At 44.7% G+C, this 26,759-nt stretch overlaps 1 protein-coding gene across 2 annotated transcripts in view; it reads left to right on the forward strand.

The window, feature by feature from the left end:
* Positions 1 to 26,759, forward strand: part of agrn (agrin) — a 167,409-nt gene that overhangs the window by 119,077 nt on the left and 21,573 nt on the right. For both annotated transcript variants that reach the window (XM_061074735.1, XM_061074736.1), the window contains exons 17-29: positions 188 to 622; positions 2,858 to 2,983; positions 8,027 to 8,154; positions 12,316 to 12,430; positions 13,901 to 14,020; positions 14,202 to 14,564; positions 16,996 to 17,188; positions 19,623 to 19,838; positions 20,819 to 21,048; positions 22,602 to 22,736; positions 25,469 to 25,559; positions 25,879 to 26,043; positions 26,565 to 26,676. In XM_061074735.1, the coding sequence (XP_060930718.1) occupies positions 188 to 622; positions 2,858 to 2,983; positions 8,027 to 8,154; positions 12,316 to 12,430; positions 13,901 to 14,020; positions 14,202 to 14,564; positions 16,996 to 17,188; positions 19,623 to 19,838; positions 20,819 to 21,048; positions 22,602 to 22,736; positions 25,469 to 25,559; positions 25,879 to 26,043; positions 26,565 to 26,676 (2,429 nt within the window). The remainder of the gene's footprint in view (positions 1 to 187; positions 623 to 2,857; positions 2,984 to 8,026; positions 8,155 to 12,315; positions 12,431 to 13,900; positions 14,021 to 14,201; positions 14,565 to 16,995; positions 17,189 to 19,622; positions 19,839 to 20,818; positions 21,049 to 22,601; positions 22,737 to 25,468; positions 25,560 to 25,878; positions 26,044 to 26,564; positions 26,677 to 26,759) is intronic.

Here is a 26,759-nt window from a genome sequence, read left to right on the forward strand (position 1 = left end):
GAGCGAGCTGCCCCCTAGCAAGATGGCCGCCATGTGCTGACATCTAGTCTTTATATATATCTATGGTCAGCACTAGGATGTAATGATCATCAAGAGGCTTCGATGTGGTTTATTGGCTAAAATCAAACATTTCCATCTTTGCTCCGTCATTCATCCATTCCTTGCTTCCTGCCCTTCCCTCTACCAGAAACCATCTCCGAGCCGGCAGAGCGACCGACCCCCAACCCCTTCACCACCACCCCCAGCTCCAATGCCGCCGCCTCCATCACCACCGCAGCCCCCATCCCCACCAACATGGTGTGGGCCATCCCACCTCCGAGGACGGCCGAGACAGAGACCACCCAGCGGCCCCCGGCCACCACCACCTCATTTTCTGCTCCCAACCACAACCGCTCCCGAGCTAACGACCACCACCACCCAGACATCCACATCAAGCCACCTCCCTCCACCACCGCCTCATCCCGCAGCAGCAGCCCCCCTCCCTCCGCCGCAGTGTCCTCCTTCGAGGGCTCGGGCAGCGGCGAGCCGAGTGGGGACGACCAGACGGAGGAAGAGGACGAGCCGGAGCTGGAACCAGGAAGTGGCGTTCCCACCGAGGCCAGTGGGGCAGAGGAGACTGTCGGTAAATCACTGCTCTTTCACTTCATTATCCACAATGCTTTGGGTGTTTGTGGATGTGTGACCACCTCACACATCTCTTAGCTGATATCATAACACATTCATGCCATCATCTGTTGATTGAGAGTTACACGGGAATCAGCGCAGGCTTATGTATTTATGTATTCTCCACGTTCTCCCTCCTGGCTGCAGCAGCTGGGAGAGAGAAATGTCAAAGCCAGGCTGGTGAATCTAAGTAAACAGATGCTGCTGGTGTCATTTCATCTTGCAGAAGATGTATCTCTCAATTTCAGAGAGAAAGGAATGTATTCGCATGGTTTAGTGTCGAAAGATCACCCGTGCTCTTTTCTTCCATTCCACCAGCGCTTGCTCTCAAAACAAACCCAGGCTCTGTAAAATACACTGTGTGTAGGCCAAATGAAACTGTTGGCCCACATCTGGGGATCTCACGAGTCCGACTTGACAGGCTGATGCGACTGAGAGAGTGTGTGTGTGTGTGTGTGTGTGGAGGCTGTTTACCTTGTCACATGACTAGTCTCAAATCTATCTGGACATGCCCTCCTGACAGTAACAGCCAGCTGCGGTTTGTGGGCCTGTGGTCGGACAACAAGGGATGACTGAGACTTTTCAATCACAACTTTTTTTTTTATCCTGTTGTTGCTTTCCGTCTATCCATCCACCTTGGCTGACAGCTCGCCATAACAGGATAGCAGTGATGGAACAGCATGGCCCCATCGCGCTCTTCCTCAACTCTTCCTCTTCCTCCCCTTCCTCACTCCTTCTCCCAGAGTCAGAGATTTATTCTCTTGTCAGCGGCCGACCAGAGAGCTCAGTGACGCGAGGAGCATGTCGCTCGTCTGCCAAGGAGACCCAGTGTCTCATGGCTGTGTGTGTGTGTGTGCGTGTGTGTGTGTGTGTGTGTGTGTGTGTGTGTGTGTGTTACAGATGTTTGCTTTGGTATATGTTTCTATATATATATATTTATATTTATACCTGTTTAAGAGCAGATTAGGAGATTAGACAGTTAAGATTTAGTGAACATACACATTTAGTTTTGCAGTCTGTTTGTGTATTTTATACATTGTGTGTATCAGAGTATTATCTTTGTTCTGTGTGCGTGCGTGCGTGTGTGTTTTACCCTTATCTCCCTCTCCATTCCTCAGTTTGACCGATTCCGAGTGCACATATCACTGTCTGACTATATAAATGTGAGCAGGTCAGAGGTGGGTGGTTTAACGTTTTGTATCCATGCTCTGTTGAAATCTGCTCTCCTCCTGCATCTCCAGCTCTCTGTGTAGGTGTGTGCGTGTGCGTGTGTGTGTGTGTTTGTGTGTTTATTTGACAGCGCCTCATGGCTCCCAGTGGAGTTGTGCAGCATCCCCCCCCCCCCCCCCCCACGGCCGCCACTCTCCCCCTTCAGCCCAGCATTTGTAAATCTGCGGACCACATGCCAACAGATGCCCTATAAACCACCCCCCCCACCACCCCTCCTCCCTCCTCTCCCATCCTTTGACCGCGAGTCCTTGAGCGAGACGTCCCCTCGCCTCTGACGTCTTTACGACTTGTTTAGCCGCTAGCTGTTTGCCTCCGCAATTATTTCTAATCTCAGTGTGGCCATAAACTGCGCCGCTCCGACCAGGACGCCGCCCGAGCCAGCGCCGCCATTAGAGAGGACCCGGGTCGGGCTCCTGTTCCACACTCATTCTTCAGAGAGAACGACCAGCCACTTTTATGTCCCAAGATAGCCAGATATACAGTGACTGGAACACAAACGACTGTATGGTTTTTCCCCCTCCTCTCGGTGAACCTTGAAGGTAACTGTCAGCCAACCAATCAGCAGGGAACGGCGACTACACCCCCCCCCCCCCACCCCCCCCCCCGACCCATTTAACGTGCTCCCTGAGCCACATGACTGGCAGCAGTGGTCATTATGTGCTCTCTGCCGGACGAAATGAGTTGCAGGTGTAAAATCAGTTCCCATGAAAATGCCGTACAATCACTCCTGACAATGCCTTTATCAGATCAGTGCTCAGCAGACTGGAAACACGGAGCCACCTGCAAGGAGGTCAGACCAAAAGAACCAAAAGGAAGTTGTAGATTTGAAGCTGAGAAACACTTCCTGTCCTCAGCACCTCCACAGTGCTCACTAACCTCCAGTTCTCCCCTTGTTTTCTGAGATAAGCTGTTTGCCAAATGCTGCGATTATTAATTTTATGAGCCTCCTGTTTATCGCCCCCAGGTACCACGCTGGCGAGCACGACTGTTCCCTCACCTGAAGTCAGGTCGTCCTGCGACAACACGGAGTTCGGCTGCTGTCCCGACGGCAAGACGCCATCCAACACTCCAGAGGGCGCCAACTGCCCCTGTAAGTCAATACCCCTCCAGACCCTTCTGAAATCCCCTTCTTACCCAGCTGTCCCTCCCCCCTCTCCTCTCTGTTGGTACTCTGTGATGAGATATGATAAAAGAGCTGGAATCCTGACATCCCTTCCACACTAGCTGCTGCTCCACTAGCTTCTGTGACTGAATGCAGCGAAGCAGAGGAGCGTAAATCTCCACTGAGGCAACGGTGTTTTTGAGAAAGAGAAATATGTTCCTAGGTTTCACCATCCATCTTCACAGATACAGCAAAACAGTATCTGCTACAGCTCAAGCGATTAGCGAGAATTAATGTCTGAACCCTTTGTGATTTTAGGAAATTCAAACAACAAATAATTGGTCAACAACGGCAATCATTGAAGGAATAGTTCACCACTGTTGAAATTTTTTAAAATGTTGAAGGTTAGCTGTTACAGAGGGAAACAGCTTGCCTCTCTCCCACATAGAAATATAACTGCACCTCTAAAGCTCACCAACACTTGTTAATTGCGTCTCTGTTTAATCTGTACAAAAACAGAACAAATTAGGTCTTTACTATTTTGTTATCTTCTTACTCTTTTCTTTTGCTTTCAATTCCTTTGGGCTTGTGTAGAAACTGTTTGTCAAAGCCTCCTTAATCCAGAAATAAATACACGCATTTACTATATATATTTATATTTTGTAAAAACAAAAGTAGTTCCCTACAAAGGTCTGATTTCTTTATTAAGAATTATTCTTCGAGAAATAAAGGGGGGAAATTATTTCACAATGTTTAAAAGAAATGCCTTGACAGACGGACAAACACAGACAAAAACATGTCCTCCTTTGGCGATGATAAAAAACAAAACATGACAGATCCTTGAACACTCAGATAAACTTGGGCCTTTTGTCGTTCTTCATGTGTCAGTGTTCAAATCACAAACATGTAAATAACTAATTATAATAGAGTGGCACAGCACAGATTGTTTGTCTATTTCTCATCTACATTACTCTCTACTCTTCATATATTAAATTTATAAACTTAATTTCTTGATATATCAAGAATCATCATGTGTTTATGGAATGTTTACTTTGGCATTAGTGCTATTGTGCCATCTGCCTCCAACAACCAGATGGACAGGTGTTTTATTTTTTCTGCAGCAGTGCTTTCATTAATCACCTCCCTCATATGTAAATGATCATATTGGTGAGTGGAAGAAAAAAGAAATACACATTGAACCGTTAAGTCTGACATAAGAAATTTGGGTTTATAAATTTGACAACACCTCACAGTGTGACTCTGATATGAGTCATACTCTGCAACACTCAAAGCACATTTTCATTCCTCTTGTAATTCTCCTTAGTGAGCCATAAACCAAATTTTGTTGACACCTATATCTCAATAGTGTGATGCCTGAAGCTGCTTCCCTTTGGAGTCTGATGTCAGATGGTAGTGATAATGCTACTCACAGCTGGTTTTAGCCAAAACAACTGTTCTAACAAACCATGAGTGACACACTTGGTTTGCAGAGACAGGAATGCTTCCGTCGTATTAACCTCTGCAGAGATCCCAATCACACATTCACCACAGGCTTGAGATACAAAGTGGAAATTGCTTGCGGTGTTCACCAATATTGATTGGAACTAAATTTATTATGTTGAGCCAAGCTACTCTGCGATGGTTCTTCAGGACAAAAAACAAACTTTGGAACAATTTGATGTTGCCTGTCTCTAGCAGCTCCAAGCTATGAGCGTGCATGCCACAGAACTTGAACACTTTCTTTGTAAAAATGCACTCTTGTGAATTCTGCTTGTTGGGCATCAAATCTCAGCCAAAGAGCATTTACTATTTCTCAAAACTCAGCAACTTATCCAGTTAAGCTGCATGTTTCCAGCTGTAATGATGCTCAAAATTGACCTTTTTCATCACTGTGAATGCATCACCGACTCGGAGGCCGTAGGTTCCCCAGTCCTAGTTTGATTCAAGAGTTAACATCATATTTTGGGGGCCCTGTGCTTTGATGTGTAAATAACCATTCATGTTTTTACTCCTGCCTTTTTCTATCTTACTTCACCTTCTCTTCTTTTCCTGTAATCTCCCACCTCTTTTTGCACTGAGCCCTTCTCTTTATCAGCCAGTGCCACCGTTTGCTATCTCCCTCTTGAGCTTTGTCTTAGTCCTTTTCTCTCCCCTCCACCCAGTAAGTCTCAATCCAGTCTTGCATCAGTTCATTTCTCTTTGGAGTTGAGAGGCGAGAGAGTTGAGGGACTACCAGTAGCCGACAAGCGCTGGTGTACCAATCAGTGCCTTCTGCCAGATTCGGCCCGTAAAGATAAAGGGATTCTCTCTCCCCGCTGCCTCTCTATCTCTCTTTCCCGCCATTCCTCTGTTGAAATCTGCTCTCTGTTTGTCCCAGCTATGTAAGTCTGACTGATAGTGAAAGGAGAGATTCTCTCCGACTCCCATAGGAGCCCTAGGTCACGACTTGAAAGAGCTGCGCCGAGTTTCTTTTCTGGCATGAACATCCCATCGCCTCCAATAAACCAGGATATTTCTCTGCCACACATCACAGCGATTCCACAACCCTCTGCTGTTTAGTTCCTTCACAGAACTCATAGGAAACAGAGGTGAGGCCATGTCGATTAAGGTTGGATTTGAAGGCATTTGGCCCCAAATCCAAACAACAAAAGACACAGATTTTAGCTGTAAGACAACAGTTGTAACAAATCCCCTAAAGCCTGTAAATATTTATCTCAGCCAACAATGACGGCACAGCAGCGATCAATACTTCATTCAGCTCAAGTGTTGCCAATAAAAGCAGGCAGCGCTATAGGCAGATCAATACGCCGGATCTTTTTTCCCCTGAGAAGGGCTGAGCCAATCCCCTTCTCATTAGGAGTGAAATGACACGTCCTTCATACTAGAATATCTATCTGCCACCATCTCACTGTAGCGTACAATTTATTGGCATGGTTAACTCAACTCAATTCAACTTTATTCGTATAGTGTCAAATCACAACATTCCCACCAAGGCACTTCACATGGCATTAGTGTTTTTTTACAAACTTTTTTCTAATCTTATTCTACAGAACAATGCCACGTGCCCTATCTCGTGATGAGACATTTTACCCCATCCAATGTAGAAGGAAAGGCTGTGTTCATTTGCAAATACTGTGCAAAGACCTATGCTAAGAATGACACAACGATGCAGAAGCAAGTGCCCAAAGTTTCCCCAGGGCTCAAATCAGCCTATGACAAAACAAAATGTTTATATTTATGTCTGTATATGGCAAGTTAAATACAGTTTGTATAAATTACCCACAACATTTCCAGTTTATTCCCGTTAATTCCCGTTAATTCCCATTAATTCCCGTATATTCCCATGGAAAGTTTCCAACTTTGAATATTCCCGGAATTTTGCAACCCTAGTCAAGACCTTACAATATTATGGAGAAACTCAAGAGTTCTTTTGCGACTTTGGAGAGAAAAAACACTCTTTTAACAGGAAGAAACCTCAAGCAGAGCCAGACTCAGTGTGGTCGGCCATGTTTTCACCCGTTCTTCTTCCTCTGAGAACTCTGCTCCCTGAGATTAATGCTTTAACGTAGGCCTTTCCATATGTAACATTCACACAGGGCAATATGACATCATATATAATGGCTAGCAAATGCTCATGTGAGAGTTAATGGCACGCTAAGGGAAGTCTAACAAATCCATTATAATTTCCACTTCGGCAGAATCTGATAGTCAAATGGCTCTGTCCCTCTTTTATCACTCCCTCTCTCTGCTTCTCTTTATGTCCGTCACGGCACTGGGCCAGAAAATCACTCTCTCTGATGTTTGTCTTCTTTGCAGATTAAAAGTCAAGATCTCTCTCGCCGCCACCTCTCTTTTTCTTTTCTTCCCCCCTCAGTCTTATCGGCCAAACCTCGGCCGTTTGCCTCTATTTTATGTCTGCCATCACATCTGAATCAATGTGTGCAGCCCGTGAAAGTAAAGGCGAGTGCGTGCGTGTGTGTTTGTGTGTGTGTGGTGACTGCTGTCCGTTTCATGCAATTTTAACCAGGCTGTGTCAGTCACCGGTCTGGTGGCATTAAGGAGACAATTACGGCTATCTTTCACGATAATCATACAAGTGCTCTTCCCGTTCTCCCTGGTGTTGCTCAGGCAGGGGCAGCCGTGATTGATTTGGGCAATTTGTTCTGCTGATTACGAGCAGCGTGGAAGCCCGGCGTCGGTGCCTCACATGCTCCTCTGTTCCTCACCTCGCACGCACACACACACACACACACACACACACACACACACACACACACACACACACACACACACACACACACACACACACACACACACACACACACACACACACACACACACAAACACACACACACACACACACACACACACACACACACACACACACACCAATCCCCTCCACTTTCAGCTTTATTTCAAGTCCTCTCCTCTGGCGCCAGTAGGAAGAAACCGTATAAAGAGTTGATAGATGGTGGACAACACAACCCCCAAGGTCGCACTGGGAGGCATTGTCTTTGCTGAAGAAGGCACTTTTCCGAATGGCTGTGGGCTGTTTTTCCTCTTTAGTGTGTGTGTGTGTGTGTGTGTGCTGATTTTGTCTTCATGTATTTGTGTGTCTGTCTAACTTGTTGTCTTTTTACCCAGCCCTCCATGCCCCGGCCAGCTTTTGGGACACGTCTCCGTCTGGTAAAACTGGCCCAATTTCCCCCCGACTTTCCTTCCTTCTATGTTCCTTCCTTCCTTCTCCCATACCTCACAGTCCATCACTTCCACCACCTCAACCTCCGCTATGTTCACCTGTAACTGCCGAACTCCCTTTCAAACCCCCACTCAATCAGCAACACACTCACTTCCGCCTCCCTTTGTCACACACACACACACAAACACACAATCCATCACTAACCCGAAATTGGCACCACCCCAAAACTGGGCACCGTGTGAAGGCAGTGGGATCTGAGTAGTGATAGTAGAAGGTTTGAGCTCTTCTGTCTCAGTATCACATCTTCATTCCCTCCTCTCCTCTCCTTCCAGCCACCATGAGGTTCAGTGGCTTCCTGCACTTGGACCAGGTGGAGGGCCAAGAGATCTTCTACACCCCGGAGATGGAGGACCCCAAGTCGGAGTTGTTCGGAGAGACAGCCCGCAGCATAGAGAGCGCTGTAAGTGCATGGAACACATTTTAACCAGCAATGATTCTGAATGATTTCCCGGCTAAATCAGCAATAAAAACAATATTATGTCCACATGTCCTTTTCTTTTAACGTATGAATATCTATCTTAAAAAATACCTTTGTTTCACTTTTCTATTCTCAGGGGTTTTGCTTCTACAGCTTTAAGTGGTCTGATATTAACCAACAGCCAAGAGCTAATGGTGGCTAATGTTAGTTAATATAATGTAAAACAAGTTATGTGCAAAGAAATAATGAATCAGTTCAAAGACTTAATGAATCTTCTCTGCCTTTGCCATTGTTAAATTAGATTGTAGTTTCAGACTTGGTCCCATGATGACAACGTTTTAAAGCTTCACCAGTCGCAATGTAATCAGATGATTATGTAACATGAAAGGTTTTTCTTGTGACAGAGCCATGTTAACAGCATTTGTTTATTATTTTCACCAGAATAAGGTCATACTCGGGAATAAGCAATGATGAAATCAAGATATGGAGTATTCTGACACATTATGTGAAAATGTATACGTCTTAATCGCCTTGTAACGCCCCAATTGGAGTTTCTATACAACAAGCACTGTTTTGACAGTTACTAATTCATTGTTGACACATGCTCTAGGTGTAAACAAGATGGAAAAATAGAAAGGAGTTGTAGCTTTTGCAAAGTGAGAAAGAAAGCAGGGCCTGAGTCATAAGCAGGCTATGCTCTGTAACATGTGGAATATCCTATAAGCAACTCATATAAACACCATAATCAAAATAATGTATTTTCTGAATAAGGTAAATTGTTGGAATATAGTTGTGTGGGTTTCTTTACACTTGTTCACTCGCCAAATCAAACTCAAACTAGACAAGCCCTCATAGATATCAAATACCTGGAAGGGTCTAATTCAGTTGGTCAGACTTAGTCTGTAAACCCCTCACGCTACATGATCATTTGGCAAGATGATTTGTTGGGATCAGCCTCAACTCCCCTGCTATTGTTCGAGGGGCTGAATCAGACCCCACATCGGGTTGATAATCCTCTGGTGCACAGCAGACATTACATGTCTTTAAGCTCTTTCTTTTGGTTCTCAGCTCCACAAACATCACTCACCATTTCCAGAAAGACCCCTGTTTTCAGCTTTTAAAAAACTTGACAAACTGACAGACACTGTAGGTTGATGATATCGAAACACAGCTGAAAGTGGAGTCAACAATCGAGTTATACTCAGATTTGATTCAGGTGGCCATAAAACCTGTGTAACCAAGAAATAACTTGCCGACATGTTCACCACAGCACCTTTTGTAATTTGATAAAATGCCATATGTTGTGTTTTCACTTTGTTCTAATGGCCTCGAGTGTCCAAAAGAACTCGATTAACACTGACATGGTCGGGCTGCACATTTTGTGCTTTCCTAAGCATGCTCTCATCAAGAGTAGAAAAGCTTCTGAGTCAACATTTCAGAGAATCATGAGACACAAAACTCTTCAAAGAGAGCCGGACTAATCGAATTCTCCCAGCCCCTTCAGGCGAGCTTCACTGCAAACTGGGCTGTTGTGGTTTCTAACCTCAATGATAAAAAGTCAAAAACATAGTCAGTGGCTGCAGCCAGGGAGAAATGTCATCGATTTTTAATAAATGTTGGAAATCCGTTTAATCAGATGATCCCCTTTTTTACAGTGATTAAATACCAGTGTTTGACATATAAAGTGGATCAGAGGGACTTTCATGGCAGTTTAATAATATTTTTTCTGCAGGTATACGCAGGTTTTTTTAAAGTAGGTGAACCTGCTAAGAAGGCATTAGACTAATTTCCTATTTCCAGTAGAGGAGTTTGCTGCGTCGTGTTCCCGGTGACCAATGTGCCAGAAGCTGAGAAGCTCAGAAAAAAAAGGTTTCTGTTTCTCCCAAAACGCTAATAATGGTTCATGGCGAAAATGCACGGAATTTCAATGCGCATCATAACACTGTGTCAGTGTCTAGACTGCCAGAATAGTAGAGAAGAAGAAGAAAATAGAGCGTTCACCCAGGTACAAACCTCTGTCTGTTGCAGAGACATTTGACCTGGGAGTGAATGCTGATTGAATCCATTCTCATTGCAGATGTTAGTGAGTGTTTTGGACGCTACTATCCAAAAGTTATTTTTCATAAACAGGATAATATATATTCCTCACGTATACTGCTGATTAATTAAGATTTTTATTATTTATTCAATGCACTGCAGCCAAACTTTAGTCTGAGTTAGCATATATATAAATATATATCACATAAGGCTTCCAGCAATTTGTTAAGTTTAAAAAGGGAATTATGATATTTTAAAAAGTGCTCTCTGCAGACTAGTGCGAAGACTAATTTGTTGATTCCCTGCCAAACGCCTCAGTATCGAAAAGCAGCAATCTGTGTGAGTTTAATTAGGATTCAGATATCTGAACGCTCAACTCAAGTCCTATTTCTGGATATGAGTCGAGTGTGGATGGTCACGATCCAGACGCTGCTCACGAGCCCAGTCCTCTGTGCGGTAATCACTGTGGTGCGGTTTACTCTGCTCGCATTTCTCCACTCTCCCTTTTTCTTTGTTGAGGTCAGACCTTTGAAAACATGTCTCTGATGTCAAGCCAGGGCCTCACTCCTCAGATGAAATGGGGGTTTGTGTTTGTATGTTTGTTTGTGCGTGTGTGTGTTTGTGTGTGTGTATACACAGTACACACCAACAGCTGCTGTATCGGTGTCACTAGCCCCCACTGGGACCTAATCTGCTACCTCACAGCAGTTTGTGTGTGTCTGTGTGTGTGCGCATGTTGTGTGTGTTGCCTCGTTAGCGCTCTCAGCCTGTGTGTCTCTGAAGCCTGGTGTGCCACTTGACAGCAACCCCTCCTTCCCCATCTCCCAACACACACACTGAGCAGATTCAAATTCAAATTTAAAACAACTTTATTTGTCCCCAGAGGGCAATTCTTAGGCAAAACACAAGTAAAACCAACGATGACATCATTGTAATGTCTACAGACAATTAAAAAATAGTGCTGTACTGACATTATAAGTGAAAACTCATTGAGAGAACAAAGACAAATACTGAATGCCTAAAGTGAGCGGAGCACATACAGTTACACACACACACAAAGTACACACTCAGATATACAGTCCAAACACATAAAGAATTGAGCCGCAGCAATGAGTTAATAAATTGGAACATGTGAGCGACAGCAAAGTTGAAGAGGAAAAGAAAGAGCAAGGAGTAAATCAGTGTGGGATTCTGTCCACAACCATTTGCATCTCTAAGCCCCAGTCAGAGGATTATAAATGTAACCGTTCACTTGTGTCTAAAGCCTCAGTAATATGTTTTTGGTAAAAAAGCATGAACAAAATAATATGTCATCTCCACCACACGTTCCTGCTGATTTTGTTAGAAGAGAATCATTTTGCGGACAATGCCTGGCTTTAGAAATGCAGATGAGCAGTGTGGAAGGACCCTCAGTGGGAACAATGGAGGCAGTCATGAAGAGGCTGCTGCAGTAAAGTGGGTAAAGTGGGTTACCACCAGGCCCTGTGGCTCCTGTGATTCTAACAAGCTGCTGCTGCGGCGGCGAGGACGAAGCGAAGGATTTGCCTGTTTGTAGCTCGTCGTGTGATTGATTTTAATCCTCCGCCGCCGCTGAGCGTGTGTATGTTTTAAGTTCTAGCATGAAAATTGGTCCATTTTTATTTTGGGGCTGAAGGCAACTTCAGTGCGACTTCTGTAATGTCACTGTTGGCTTAAAGAAATGCACGAGTCCTCGCGGAGCTCCGCCGGCTGTTCCAACACGCACTCAGCAGGGGCATCAGAAGCAAAACCAATCACGAACACATGTCAGGGTAGCTAGACATTTATCGTAGCTCCTCCCGAAAAGCTTGTTCTTGTAATTAATGCCACGGCTGCTGCTAAATGTCATTTTGTGCACCCACACCCAAAAGAGTTCTTCTCTGCGCTCCAATTTAGGAGGGTCTCTTTTTCTTCCTCTGAGCCACAGTGGAGTCTTCTGGTGTTCTACCCGCTGCTATGAAAGCACAGGGCTCATTACCAGCCCCATTTATCATCTCTCCTCTCTGTCTGTTCTCTCCGTCTTTCTCTCTCTCTCTCTCTCTCTCTCTCTCTCTCTCTCTCTCTCTCGTTCTCTGTGTCCCCCTCCAGCTCAATGACTTGTTCAGGAAGTCGGAGGTGCACAAAGATTTCATGAGCGTCCGCGTCCGGAACCTGGCGCCCAGCAACTCCATCCTGGCCTTTGTGGAGGCTCACTTCAGACCAGGTGAGAGCAGAACTGCAAACAGACACAGAAACTCTATGTGTTTGGAATCAGTTATGATTCGTCGCCCTTTGTCTTTTAGCAAGCAGGCTATCTCAGAAATTATTTACATAATTTAAATGAAACTGGGATTAAAGTTAGACCATTTGCCAAGCAGAATAAGCCAGTATGTTACCAATATTTAAGCAATAACCTTTATTTACTTTTCACTCCTCACTTTTAGCCTCTTCTCATGCACAGATGAGTTTGTGTAGAGCTCCATAATTCCGCAAATTCCACACACAGTTTAAAAGCCATCACATTCTCTTAAAACTTATTACTTAAATCTAAGTATCAGTGGCCTGCTTGACATGAATTCCCATTATTCCTGAAGGTAGCAACCACACTGTACTTGCACATATCCACTCAGAGTAATCCAGGGAACTTAACTGAACAGTAAGTGGTACTACAGCTGTAAAAACTTTGATTGAAATGACCGTGTCTCAGTGTTTATGCCTCACCTCCCACAGTTCCTCAATGTGCAAAACATTACCAGGTCTTAAGTATCGTTCACAATAATCATCTGTTTTTTGTTGCCTTGTGCGCTGCTGCAGATTAAAAACATCTACACCTCACTCTGATTATTATAACCACACATTCAATAGTATTTTGAAGCCTTGGCAGAAGTATATACCATTTGAGTGTTTTATCATTATTTATGTTATTTGGCTCATGATATTGTGAGGCACTGAATGTTTCTCCCAGTTTTTATCTCAGTGCCAACTTATTCGCTTGCTTGCAACAATTTGGATTTTGTAGATGTTGAGATTGGTGTCTGATATTGATCAGAGCCAGGATAAGTTCATCTGAAATGATGGAAAAAAAAATGTTGGATTGTGCATAACATCCACTGTAAAGAAGATATCAGGTTATAATTATATTATTATAATAGTTTACAATTCAACAACTAGATGTGAGTTGCTCATGTTTTTTTAATCTGTTAAAGGTTTGTTTATTTGACCAATGGGCTGTATTTTTTAATTGCCACACTTCAATGTGCTTCTATTCATTAAATTAGAATCTTTTATGTCTAAAATTCGAGCCCCAGTTGATGTGGAACAACCGTACATTTACAAGGCTTCTTTTGCACAACACAAACAACACCACCCCTGTCTTTTTCTTTCTTTCCTTTTATGAGCGTCATTTAGCATCCCTCACACACTTCACACAGGGCACCGGACGCTGTACAGCAACACTCCTCCATGGCCGGTAAAGTGAGCATCTGCAGTGAAGGTTATGAGGGTAATTCATCTAGAACAAAGCCAGACAAGCAATAGGTGGAGGACAAGCGGTCCCCAGAGAGCCTCCACCTGTCCTACACAAGGCTCTCCGATAGTATCCAGTGTATCACTAAGGAAGCTCGGGCCCTCTATTTGCTTGGGAGTGTTCCTCAGGAGACTTGTCCTGAGTGGTTCTACCTCTGCTTCCTTGTAGATACAAGATACACAGTGGAGGACATCGAAGGATCCCTGCTGAAACAGCTGAAGGCCTCCAAAGAGACCAGCATCGCTGTGAAGAAGCCGGAGGACGAGAATATTCGCTTCACCAATTATGGTAATACAGTAGTGTGTAGGGATTTACAGAATGAAAAGGGGGTTTAAGTTATTCATGAGGTGATTTATCGAAGGGTTTAAGGGTTTTGAAAAATGAAATCTCAGCACCTCAGGCTCAACATGCTTTAATACATGTTTTCTCCTTTTCTAATTTTGATTGTTCTCGCCGGCATCACTCGCAGGCCTCTCCACCACGACCACCACCACGTCATCCGTCACCACAGCTGCTCCCACCACCGCCACCACCACCACCAGGCCTCCGCCGACCTCCCCCTACATCACCCGCCGGCCGCCGGGCACCACCCGCAGACGCACGACCACGACGTCAGCACCGGCGACCACGCCACTCCTCACGACAGCAGCCGTCACCACGACCTCCCAGCCTCCAGCCACCACCGTCTCCCACATCAGGGGCAAGCTTCACCACAAGGCCCACAAGCCGTGCGACTCCCACCCCTGCCTCCACGGGGGCACCTGCGAGGACGAGGGCAATGACTTCAGCTGCAAGTGTCCCGCCGGGCGGGGGGGCTCGGTCTGTGAGAAGGGTGAGCTTTATTTCTTCTCCAATATTTGTTATAACTTCTATATCAAGTTTGACTTTATTTCAAACTCGTCTAATAAAAGGAGCTGGAACAGAGTTTGAATACAATACGCTACTGTCAGAATTTACTGTTTCAGAGAAACCACCAGTGGCCGATTTTGACTTAATATTGATTTTGCAGCAAAGGATTGAGGAGGGTTTTGGGCAGTTTTGTGTGAAGAGCTTGTGAAGGACTGGACTAAAAATGCAGGACACGAGACGGACAAGATTTTTAGGTTCTTATTGTAAAATGTAATCTTGCTGGGGGGATATACAGAGGTGTGGAGCTGGAGCCAGGATTCCTCACAGGCTGAGCAGGGCAGGCAGTGATTCCATTAGAGTGGAGAGAACCCGAGAAAAACCTCAAAAGTTAGGTGCGATCTGGCGAACACTGGAGTGAGGATCAATGGTTTAAGTACTTCAACCGGTGAGTGGTTATTGGAATTGAGTGTCAGGCATGTTGGAGGGTTGGTGAGAGTACATTGGGGGGGTGGGGGTTATAAATAAAATATATTTATTCTGGAATAAGGAAGAAGTTTTGAAACAAAGAGGTGAAACTTGATTAGAAGTTTGAGTAATGACCAGTGGTGTATAAAGTACTTGAAAGCCATACTTGAGTAAAAGTAGAGATATCTTACCTGAAAGTGACTTCGGTAAAAGTAAAAGTCACCCATCAGAAAATGACTTGAGTAAAAGTCTTAAAGTAGCTCATACTAAAAGTACTTAAGTATCAAAAGTATCTGGTGTTGAAATGTACTTAAGAATCAAAAGTAAAAGTACAAGTACCAACATTAAAAATGCAAAGTGCTTTTAAGCACTTTGCCCTCAAGATTTATCTCAACTGACTGAAAAATTATAACAACAATATGAATATAATGTATATAATTTATAATTTTACAAATTTTGAACCCTAGATGAGAGAGAGAGAGAGAGAGAGAGAGAGAGAGAGAGAGAGAGAGAGAGAGGTGTGCTGTGCGTAGAGGCGTGCGGTGCCAACCTCCGCTGCTCAAGTAACGAGCCAGTTTGAGAATGTAAGAAGTAGAAAGTATACATATTTTTGTTCAAATGTAGCGAGTAAAAGTAAAAAGTCGTCAGGAAAAGAAATACTCAAGTAAAGTACGGATATGTGAAAAATCTACTTAAGTACAGTAACAAAGTATTTCTACTTCGTTACTTCCCACCACTGGTAATGACAGATGTTCCCAGATGTGGATTTATTGTGACATCTGAAGCTCAACATGGCAACAGAGATCTGAGCTCAGGGAAAAGCTCATGTTTATTCCTTTTCTAATTTTTGCAACCTGAGCAAAAAAAGTCGAGGGCTCCATTTCAATAATATTAGCCACTTCCCCAGACGTGATCACATAGATACAGAGGGGAGTGATGAACCTACAGGTGGAGGCTCATGTGGTGGAGGGCGATCTGAATCATCAGCCAGCGATACTGACGCAGGGCAGCAGAGACACTGACAAGCAGAGGGAGAGATGGGAAAATCACTGCAGCTTAAACAGTCTGCCAACACGAGGCATGTCACATGATGAGACTGGTACCGCTCCAGTTTACTGCCTGAACTAGCTCGTCCATAACAGCAAAAAAAAGGATTGCTGCAGCAGGTGCATGGCTCAAAATGTTTTTACTTGGTCTCTCAATGAATCATGGTGTGTTTTGGCTGCAATAAACCATATAGATTTAAACCATTCCCTTTAAAAGCCAGATGGGCTTTCACATCGGCAGATTGTTAATTTTAACGGCAGCTTTTCCAGGTAGTGAGAGAGAACTCTTCGTCTGCAGTAGAAGTTATTCTTGAGAAGCTCAACTCTTTTGTTCCATCCTACTTCTGGATGTTTGGGGACAAGAGCAACTTCAAGCAGCTGCATCTTAAGAGAATTGACACTTATTGCTTTGATGGGGATTAGCTGGTGACAATCGGTGTGTGTCTTTGAGTTAGAGTGGCTACATTTAACTCTCACACACACACACACACACACACACACACACACACACACACACACACACACACGAGCCTCCCCAAGATCGATCAAATCATTTGAATAGAGGGAGCTCATCAGCTGCCATTCTCCTCAGAGAGACGGACAGAAAGAATGGGAGCTGGGAGAGAAAAATCATCATTGTCAAGTAGTGCATGCACTCGTGTGTGTGTGAGTGTGTATGAGGTAGAAAGTGTGAAAAGCTCAGCCCCTCCTCTTTCTCAGCTTTCCTTCGTGTGATAAATTTATCGTGTGTTGTAGAAGATCATCAATCTTAAACCAAAGTGAGAGATCATCACGACGAGCAGCTCTCGTCCTTAATCAAGCACATTAGACGCCTGTTATGCCACAGTAAAACAAATCACGTTGTAATGTGAGCATTGGCTTGTTGTCTCCCTTCCTCCACAGTGATCAAGTACTTCATCCCGTCCTTTGGAGGCCAGTCCTACTTAGCCTTCCAGACGATGAGCGCCTACCACACAGTCCGCATCGCCATGGAGTTCCGGGCGTCCGAGGAGACCGGCATCCTGCTCTACAACGGCCAGGAGGGCAAGAAGGACTTCATCTCTCTGGCTCTGGTCAACGGCCACGTGGAGCTCAGGTGAGAGTCGGCTGATTGCATCTGATGAAAGCTTTAATGCTCGCCGTGAGGAAACAGGGTCATTGCATTAGCAGCAGCAGCAGCAGAGAGGACGGAGATAAGAAGCAAACACAAGCACCAGAGATAATGAGGCAAATAATTACAGCAAGTAAACATGTTGAAAGCCACGCTGCCAGAAATAACACAGACCCAGAAGCGACTTGACAGATCCGCAGGTTAGAGCTGTGATACGGTTCTTTCAGAGATATGCTCAGACGTCTCATGATTACAGATGGTGGGAACATATGCACGGAAATATGCGCAGGACATCTGAGTTTTGTTCTTTTTAATCACATGCTCTATATTAAGAGATGGGGCTTGACGTACGAGTGGGATATATGCATTTACAGATGGAGGCAATGACGTATAGAAACTGGTCCAGATCTGACTCACCAATGCATTTGAATGCCTGTGGATTTACATACAGATATGAGCAGTTGCGACTGAAGATACCAAATAGAATGAACGGAAATACATTTTGTAGATCTATGCTTATAAGAATTGTCTCGTTAGGTGGAATATTTAGAGATTTCTGAATTTGAATATGGTGAATTATATCCCTGTTACCTCTGCTGAGGATGTTTTCGACTGGTTGTTCGTTTGTTAGCAGGATTACGGGAAAAATACCTTTCAATTAACCAAAGGCAGAACCCATTACATCCCGGTGCAGGTTTGCATTGGGGGCAGATCCTGATCCTGTTTTCACCTTCTTTAACATTGTGATATTGGTTCTTTTTCAACATTTTCCCTGATTTCACTACGAATAATCCATGGAGTGCCATTCTAGTTTACTTCTACGACGATTTATCTTGTGAGAAATGTGGCTCAGGAGTCACAGTGAAATGTCCACTAACCATGTGGTTGGTGCTTCAATCCCAGTCTCTCTCATTCCGTGTGTGGAACCCCTAATTGCCCCTGACAGCTGTGCCAGTGTCCGAGTGACATACAGAGACAAAAATCTGTTCACGATCATATTCACACTTACGATCAATTTTAAATTAACCTGCATGACTGTGGCAGGAAGCCGAGGTACTCAGGGAAAACCAAGCAGACACGAGGAGAACATGAAAGAAATGAGATCCAAAATCCTCTTTCTGTGAGATGCCCTTCATTATTATCATGATATCAAATAACATTTACATTAAAACAGTACTTTATCTCCCAAGTCATTGCAAGTTTCTGTCATTATTGGTCATTCTGTGATTATTATTGATACTCGGAAGGACAAAATCAATGCTGCAGGGACCAGGATATCTTGATGTGTGTGAGTCAAGCTCCAGAAACACTGGACACGTTCCATAATGAGACTGAGCAATGACCCCCCCGCTGCCTGGTGTACAGACACATCTTTTTAATCACCATGGCTACAGTGACTCAGACTTTCTGTGAAATGTTTTTAGATTCGAAACCACGCTGAGTGTCACTCCTCACGACTGGTAAATTGATGCAGAAGTGTTAAATTGGTGTCATGCCCAGTGGAGATGTGTGGTAGGAGTTGAAGAAGAATACATTTTTTCCCTCCTTCGGCACAGTATCAGTTTTGGATCAAAGCTAAAAGCCACAGAAAGTTTCATCAGTTGAATCTGTTTAAATTAGGCAATCTTCCTGTCAGACAGCCTCAGACACTTCTCCTCTCTGTCCTGGAACTGTATGAATAAAAAATATTTTCCCGGAAAAACTGCGTAATTTCTCCTTAAGAAGAAACGCAAAGGAGCTAATTAGAAATCCCCCCCGCACGTCAGTTATGGACCTATTATTTCAAACGCCATCCGCTTTCTTAATCATTTTATGTCTTTTGTCTCAGCCTGACCCTCGAAGTCCTTTAAATTCCTCCCGACCCGGCCACGCTAGACTTCTCTATTCAGAGTAAAATCAATAGCAAACTAAAAGAGATCATTAGTCACTTGTGCTTTCAAATGCAGCTCTGCCTCTATTGCAGAAACACAGCTGTGAGATTACTGCAAAACAGCTCTGCAAATCTGAGGACGTGGGGAGAGGAGCTAATTATTTGTTGCAAATAATTGCTCTCAGGTTGAGCTCATACTTGTGTATGTGTGGGTGCACATACACAACAGCTCTCCCTGTGAAGGTATGGCCTTTGTCTAGTTCAATAAGAAAGAGGGCATGAAAGACATTTCTTAAATGAATCACTGGCTCATTCCTGTCACATGAGTGAAATCCCAAATGGTAGGTCTCTTACCTTCTTTATTTCCTCCTCTTTTCTTTCTTTGAGCAACCTGAGCAGATTTCTTCTAGTCATTATGATGAAGAACCAACACATTGTGTGAAAAACAACCTCCTCCAGACCTTTAATCTGATATGAAGTTTGAAAAGTACACGGGTATAAAGTTGACGGAATGAGCGCCTAACACGTGTTTGTCCGCCTTCTCCTCAGGTTCAACACGGGTTCAGGCACCGGGACGGTGGTCAGCAAAGTGCAAATCAATCAGGGCCGCTGGCATCAGCTGGTGGTGACTCGCAATCGGAGAAACGCCATGCTCAGCGTGGACAACGAGCCGCACATCGAGGGCGAGAGTCCCCGCGGCACCGACGGCCTGAACCTGGACACCAACCTCTTCATCGGAGGAGTGACTGAGGAGATGAAGCAGGAGTAAGACCTTCCATCGGCAGTTCCACATCGTTATGATAACTATTATGGCAGGAAATGAAAGGGAACAGGCTCTTTAACAATGCTTGTGTTCAAAATATCACTCTAGTTACTGAGTATATGCGGTGATCCAGCCTTACTTAGGCTAACTCTTAACATAGTTGAGCTTTATGTATAGATACTTGATTAGAGGTTTCTGGATGTGTGCTAACTGTTATTTATTGGTCTCATAGGATAATACAGCGTTAGATCTGTAGTATTTTACAGTTCGGTACACACAACATCTTTGTCTTAGGTGTTGGAATCCATCAACTTCAGCCTCATCCTCTACTGTTATATACCAATGAATATAATTGCTTCATGCTCAGCAAGAATACACAGAGTATTACGGCCATATTGAAGAAAAAATAAATTCGGAGAAAAACTATATATATGAAATAATAATAATAAATAAGTTCCTCTCCAATCTCATTGTTTCTTGAGAAACAATGAAACCTCTTTGAATAGCACACACGTAATTAACAATGTCCTCACAGTTGCCCACTACCGAACATTTCCTCCTCCACATAACAAGCAATTTCCTCCAACTCCGAGTAGTTCTTTCTTCAGACAAGTTTCTTACAAAAATTTTTTTCAAAATCCTGATACTTGTGATAATGTGAAGCTGATGTGAAGAAAGATTAAGTATTTCATTATTTGGGTAAATTGGCAAATCTTATGTTATCACTGCTCTAAAATGACAAACAGCCTAAAATAACGACATAAGTCACCAACGGTTCAAACTTTATTCTCTTAATGTTGTGACTTTATTCTTGACATGTCTTTAATTGGCCCTATACCCTATTAACAACACTGGGGATATTGAGCACATAGCATATCTGGACCATACGTTCTGTGTTATCAAGTGAGTGTGATCAGTGTGCTAATCCTATCTGTACATGTGTTGAAAGAAACATTCTCACTGGTTGCCGTGTCATCCTCAGTGTGAAGGAGAGGACAGCGGTGGCCACAGGTCTGGTGGGCTGCATCCGGCTGCTGGACGTCAACAACCGGGTGCTCAACCTGCAAGAGAGCGGCGGCAACAGTCTGTACGGCAGCGGCGTGGGCGAGTGTGGCAACAACCCCTGTCAGCCCAATCCCTGTAAGAACGGCGCAGCGTGCCAGGTGAAGGAGGCCGAGATGTTCCACTGCAAGTGCAGCAGAGGATTCTGGGGTAAGACGCCAACGAAAGGTGCAACTCAGCAGTTTCTCTAATGTTGCGCTGGGATTTTGTCTCAGTCATGGGGTTTTGAGAAGTTAATTCATGTGTGTGTGTGTGCAGGAAACTTAGAAAATAATTCTTAGTCAGAAGTACTTTTCAGACTTTTCTAACACCTCGTCGTTAAAGTCATGTTTTTATCTCTGATTTGCCTTCTCTTCATGGATTCACTCTGGTCATGATTTACTCACAAATCCTAAGTAAGCTTGACAGCCTAATTTGACAGTGTAGCTCTGCACCCAGCAGGAGCGCCGGTGGACGTTTTGTAAACACCAACTCCACCATATCCAAGTATATCCGAGTGTCCAATGCCGAGATGATTAAATGTTGAATCAGCAGAGAAAACATGGAAACTTCCTCCAAATCCTCAGCGATTGGCCTTTGGCCTGTCTCTACTTGCACGTCCCTCCCTCCCTCCCTCCTCTCTTATTCCCTCCAGCCGATGCCGACTAACAAGCAACTCTGGGAGAAAATAGTGAAGAGCCGACAGACTCAGGGCCCAGTCAAGCGTACCCCTGCCCAGTTGTTCCACAGCTACTGCAAAAAGTTTCCTTCCAGAACCAGACAAATTGTCAGAGTTAACTTTTATGCTTTAATAGTAAAGGATTTTACACTCGCACATCTCGGCGGTGATGGGAAACTATTTCCCCTAAAAGAGTGATTTTCCTTAAAGTTAAACTGTGGATCAATAGAACATCATGTTACAATATTATTACCTTTCATCTAGTTTTATGATTTGTTACTGAGAGACCTGAGAAGGATGAAAGATAAACCTCTGCTGTGAAGAAGAGGCATGGCTGTAATCAAACTTGTGTCTGCAACATGACGCAGAACGAATGGTAGTCAAGTTAATGTTGTCATCATGTCAATTTAGAAAGTGGTCAAGATTGTCTGGTCTCAAAGAGACGGATTGATCAGAAAAAGAGAGAATAAATGGGGAAAGAGAGGTGTACTTAGACGGAGGACATGTCAGGACAGCCAGATGAATGGGGGAGGTGAGAGAGTTTTAAAAGATAAAAAAGATGGGAAAGGAGGAAGCGATATGAAAAAAAAAGAGCCGTGGTAGGGAGGAAGTGAGAGAGCGGGGGATAAAAGACAGATTCCAAATGGTGTGAGTAAGGAGAGAAAAGGCGGGGGAGCCCTGTGAGCTCAGCGGGGAGGGGGTTCATTAAAGTGCTCTCCTCACAACAGGCTCCGACTGCTAAAGTAATGACGGGTGAATTTAGATGGGCTGAGGCAGCGAGTTAAACCATCAGCCTCCAGACAGGGGGGGGGGGGGGGGGGGGGTTGGCTTCGGAACACACAGCCACATGGCAGGGATGCTCGCCACTGTTTAATCTGGACGTGTAATATTTGAATATCCTATTAGGACATGACCTCTATAACAGAGGAAATCCAGACACACACACTCACACATACACACACACACTCCTTTCAGAGGGAGAAAGTGGTTGAAAATGTCAGTGGTTATCATAATTTTCATTTATCCTTTTCCCGTGTGTGTCTAGGTCCAACCTGTGCTGATGTCCACGACCCATGTGAGCCCAACAGGTGCCATCCATCCTCCCAGTGCCAGGCGCTGCCAGAAGGAGGCTACAAGTGCGAGTGTCCCATGGGGCGTGAAGGAAGGCACTGTGAAAAAGGTCATTTGACTAAAGACTGAATCACCTGGTTTAACTCTTGTCTCTCATGCCTCCATTGTTCTCTCCGGTGCTCATCGAGCTGCGGCTCCTCCCACCTTTAAGCCTCTCTTCCTCCTGTTTTCTTTCCGCTCTGTGACATTTCCATCCATCCTGAATTGGGGAGAGAGATCAAACACAGAGAGGTGGGGGGCCTTCAGGGTCGGGGGGGGGATCGGTGAGTCGGTGGGCTGCATGTAGAAGTAAGGGAGATGATTGGCCCCATCGGGCCGTCCGCCACATTGACTCAGCGGTGCTTGTTAGCGGCTAAGTGACAGCAAGGCTGCAGCCTTCCTCCTCTTCCTCTCTCTCTCTCCCTGCCCGGCCGCCCACAGGTGTGGTGTTCAAACGTGTTTGTTGCTGCTGAGCTACAACCACGGCAGAGTCAGGCCTCGGCTGGGGAACGGACCAGAGCAGCTTTGGATGTTCATCATTACCTCTTTTGGCAGTGTCACACTCTGAACTCTACCCGTAGGTCGCCCCTCCCTCCCTGCACCTGTAGATGCTGTCAGGAGTCTTTGCAGAACTACGATCAACTGGGAATGAAAGAGAATACACAGTTATGCACATGCCTGACAAAAGACAACCATGCACTCTTGTATAGCTCTGGGAATTTAGAAGAACCAGATGGGAACAACCTCCCTCTGAGCCTCAAGTCCCGGTTAGCAGGTGATTAAAGTAAATTGAGGTGAACCAAAATCAATGCTATGTGAGGGAGAGCTTCTCCCATTACAAAAGGCTATTTTTTCCCAGGAATCAATGAGATGACTAATCGCATCAGTCCACCCTGCCTGGGATGATTAATGGCAGCGTCACTCAGCCGGAGTGTCGGCCCAAGACAGGAGCTCAGAGATAAGATGGCAGCCGGGCGGACAAACCCTCTGAGGGCTGAACTGAGAACAGTTCAAAAGACTTGTAGCCTGGAGCCCACTCATCTGAAGCCTGCAGGTGTATTAGTCATAATATAAAGTGTGTGTGTGTGTGTGTGTGTGTCTGAGCTGGGGTTTCCATTTCAATTCCAACAGGGTTCTTCAGGGCTGGCACTGTTATAAGATCACCATCAAGGGCTTTTCTCAATGGTGTTCCAATAGTATGGAATGGCCTACTTTCCTCAGTGCTCTCTGCCTGTGATGGACTAAATCAATACACTTTAGTTATGAAAGCTGGATCACTTAGACTAATCCCTCCCTCAACAAAACGAACTACAGGGGAGAGTTCAAATCTTAACAAGGTTTTACATTCCGCCCTGAAGTGACATTAAGCCAAGGACGAGTGTGAGTCTGAGCCTGAGTGTGTGTGCGAGTGTGTGTCTGTGCGATATTCACAGTTCAACAAAAAAGCCCAGTTTCCAGACCAGACCAAAATTGTTCATTTTGTCTACTTAATTTTAGACTTTCTTTATTTTACAACGTTATAAAAAAACTTCACAAATGTTTGTCACAAGGGCTATAACAAAATGACCCAGAAAAGTGAGGGCACATATAACCCATGTATTTCAATAATAATAATAATAACAACATCAAGCTCAATACAAAAATAAGCAGTGTGTCATTAAATTAACCAGACATCTACATAAATATATCTCTCAAGGATAATTATTCAATAAAGATCAAAGGTTCTATATCTATATATATAAATTGGAAGCCCCAGAAGTACCCGATATATATGAGTGGGTGTTTTTCATTTGATATTGTTTAATGAGCTCATAGCGAACACTCAACAGGTAACAGTTCTTTACTATAAACAGAATTACCTGTGGAGTGAGTCAGCAAACACCGACCTGGAGCATCTCTCTCATACGTCATGTGGGTTTTCCTGGTCACTCGCTCTTTCCGATGCTTGGACCTCTGGTGACATATTGATCACAGAGCTTTTATGTTCAGCACAGGGTGAAAGAGAGACACCCCCCCACCACCACCACCACCACCCTTCGCTCTCCCCTATAAGGAACTCTTTTCTCTGCAGCTCCGTTACTCTAATAGATTAGAGCCATTCTTCTCCTCCATGTTGCGCGCCATCATCATTAGCAGCCTCCCGCAAAATAGCTAATTAGCTTTCTCATCTCCGTCTGCCTCTTCCATCCTCGACTCGGCTCTGCTAATCCCAGCCAATTACAAAATAAAAGCTTCCTTGCCGGCTGCATAGGTGCGTGTGTGTGTTTGTGTCCATATGTGTGTTAGCAGCTCGCAGACGCCGCTGAATAATGTTCGTTTTTTCAACCAACACCATGAACACATACCCCGGGGTGACACTTGGATGGTTTTTAATGTCAGGCCACTTGTTAGAGTGATGGCACAGAGCCTGTTCTAATCACTCCAGTCAGCCAGAGACGGGACAGCCCGACACAGACCCCGTTACAAAGACATGAATTTGTATAAAGGCCTGCCAGAATACAATGGCTACATTATTTAATGGTTCCCGACTGTGGTGTTAACTCTCCAAATGTCTCCAACGGTTCTTTGTCAGACTGTGGCGGGCTGTGTAATCAGTCTGGCGTAGGGTTTTTTGATATATATTTTTTTCTTTGAACATCTGTCAGGAAAAAGTCTTAATCCTAAAGGCTGTAAAAACATAAATCCATCTCTTTCCATAATGCTGACAGGTCCCTGCAAGATGCACCGACTACCCCTCAATTTTGATTCTGTCAGCACCGAAGGCGCGACCTGAGGATGAATGTAGTCTCTTTGTTTTTTCAGTGGCTGAGAGGAGAGGGGCTTACCTGCCGCTATTCAACGGAGACTCGTACCTGGAGCTAAAGGGGCTGCATCTCTACGGGCACGATCTGCGGTAAGTCCCGTGTCCCTGTGTGAAATCCACACAGCCAAGTCCTGTGCAGGTTGTGTTACTGAAGGCTGGATAACGTGTAGGTTTTCACAGAGCTTGTTCTGCGCCCAGGGCAGAGCTTCTTCTCTAAGCCTGAGCTGAATTAACAATGAGGGTTACATAAATAACAAGTTATCTTGGCCTTAGCCTGTAGAATATATATATATATATGTCTCTGCATGCTGTAGAAAGAGCACCAGCACCGAGCAAACTCTGCTTAGGCTCAGGTATTTGTTTGACTCTTACTGTGTGTGTACTGACTCGTCTCTTTCGGTGGCTGTAGTCAAAAGGTCAGCATGACAGTGGTTCTCATGGCCAACGACTCCAACGGTGTGATCTTCTACAACGGCCAAAAGACGGACGGGAAAGGAGACTTCATCTCTCTGTCCCTCAACAACGGGATCCTGGAGTTCCGTTACGACCTGGGCAAGGGACCTGCTACCATCCGGTTAGTATGTGCAAGAGTGTTACAGTAAAGACAACTCGGGGAAATTGAGGTGAATCTGCATTCTTCAATGTGTTTTTGAGCTGAAAACCAACACACACACACACACACACACACACACACACACACACACACACACACACACACACACACACACTATTTGACTTGCTAGCTGAGACAGCAGCCTGCGCCGGCGATTCAAACGGCTCGGGACAACCGTGGTCTTGGCTGTCATGAAACTCTGGAGGCGAGAACCTTCTGCTTCAAACGCCATTTCTGCAGAAAAGTGTCTGCTGCTACTGGAGTCATAACTCATGGCTAGATGAAGTCTCTTAGCTCCGCCTCCCAGCGCTGAAGTCTCAAAGTTCACACTTCACCAAAAACTGGGTTGAAATAACCCTTTGATACAAAACAAAAAATTCTTAGTAGAAGTTCAATCCTCCATCCAACAGACAGCTAAAATGTTTAAACCAATTGATATATGACTCGTGTGAATGTCTCCGGTGTGTATTTGTGTGTTTTAGGAGTAAAGAACCAATCCAGCTGAACGTGTGGAACACCATCAACCTGGAGCGCTCCAACCGCAAAGGAGAGATCATGGTGAACAAGAAGGACCCCGTCCGAGGGGAGGCACCGGTAAGAAACCGCAAGCTAGCACCTGCCTGTGAATGATCATCGTCTCTTCCCCCAGCCCCCCCCCGACCTCTGGCTTCAGCTCT

Source organism: Limanda limanda, chromosome 7 (assembly GCF_963576545.1).
Source record: "Limanda limanda chromosome 7, fLimLim1.1, whole genome shotgun sequence".
NCBI classification, from domain to species: Eukaryota; Metazoa; Chordata; class Actinopteri; order Pleuronectiformes; family Pleuronectidae; genus Limanda; species Limanda limanda.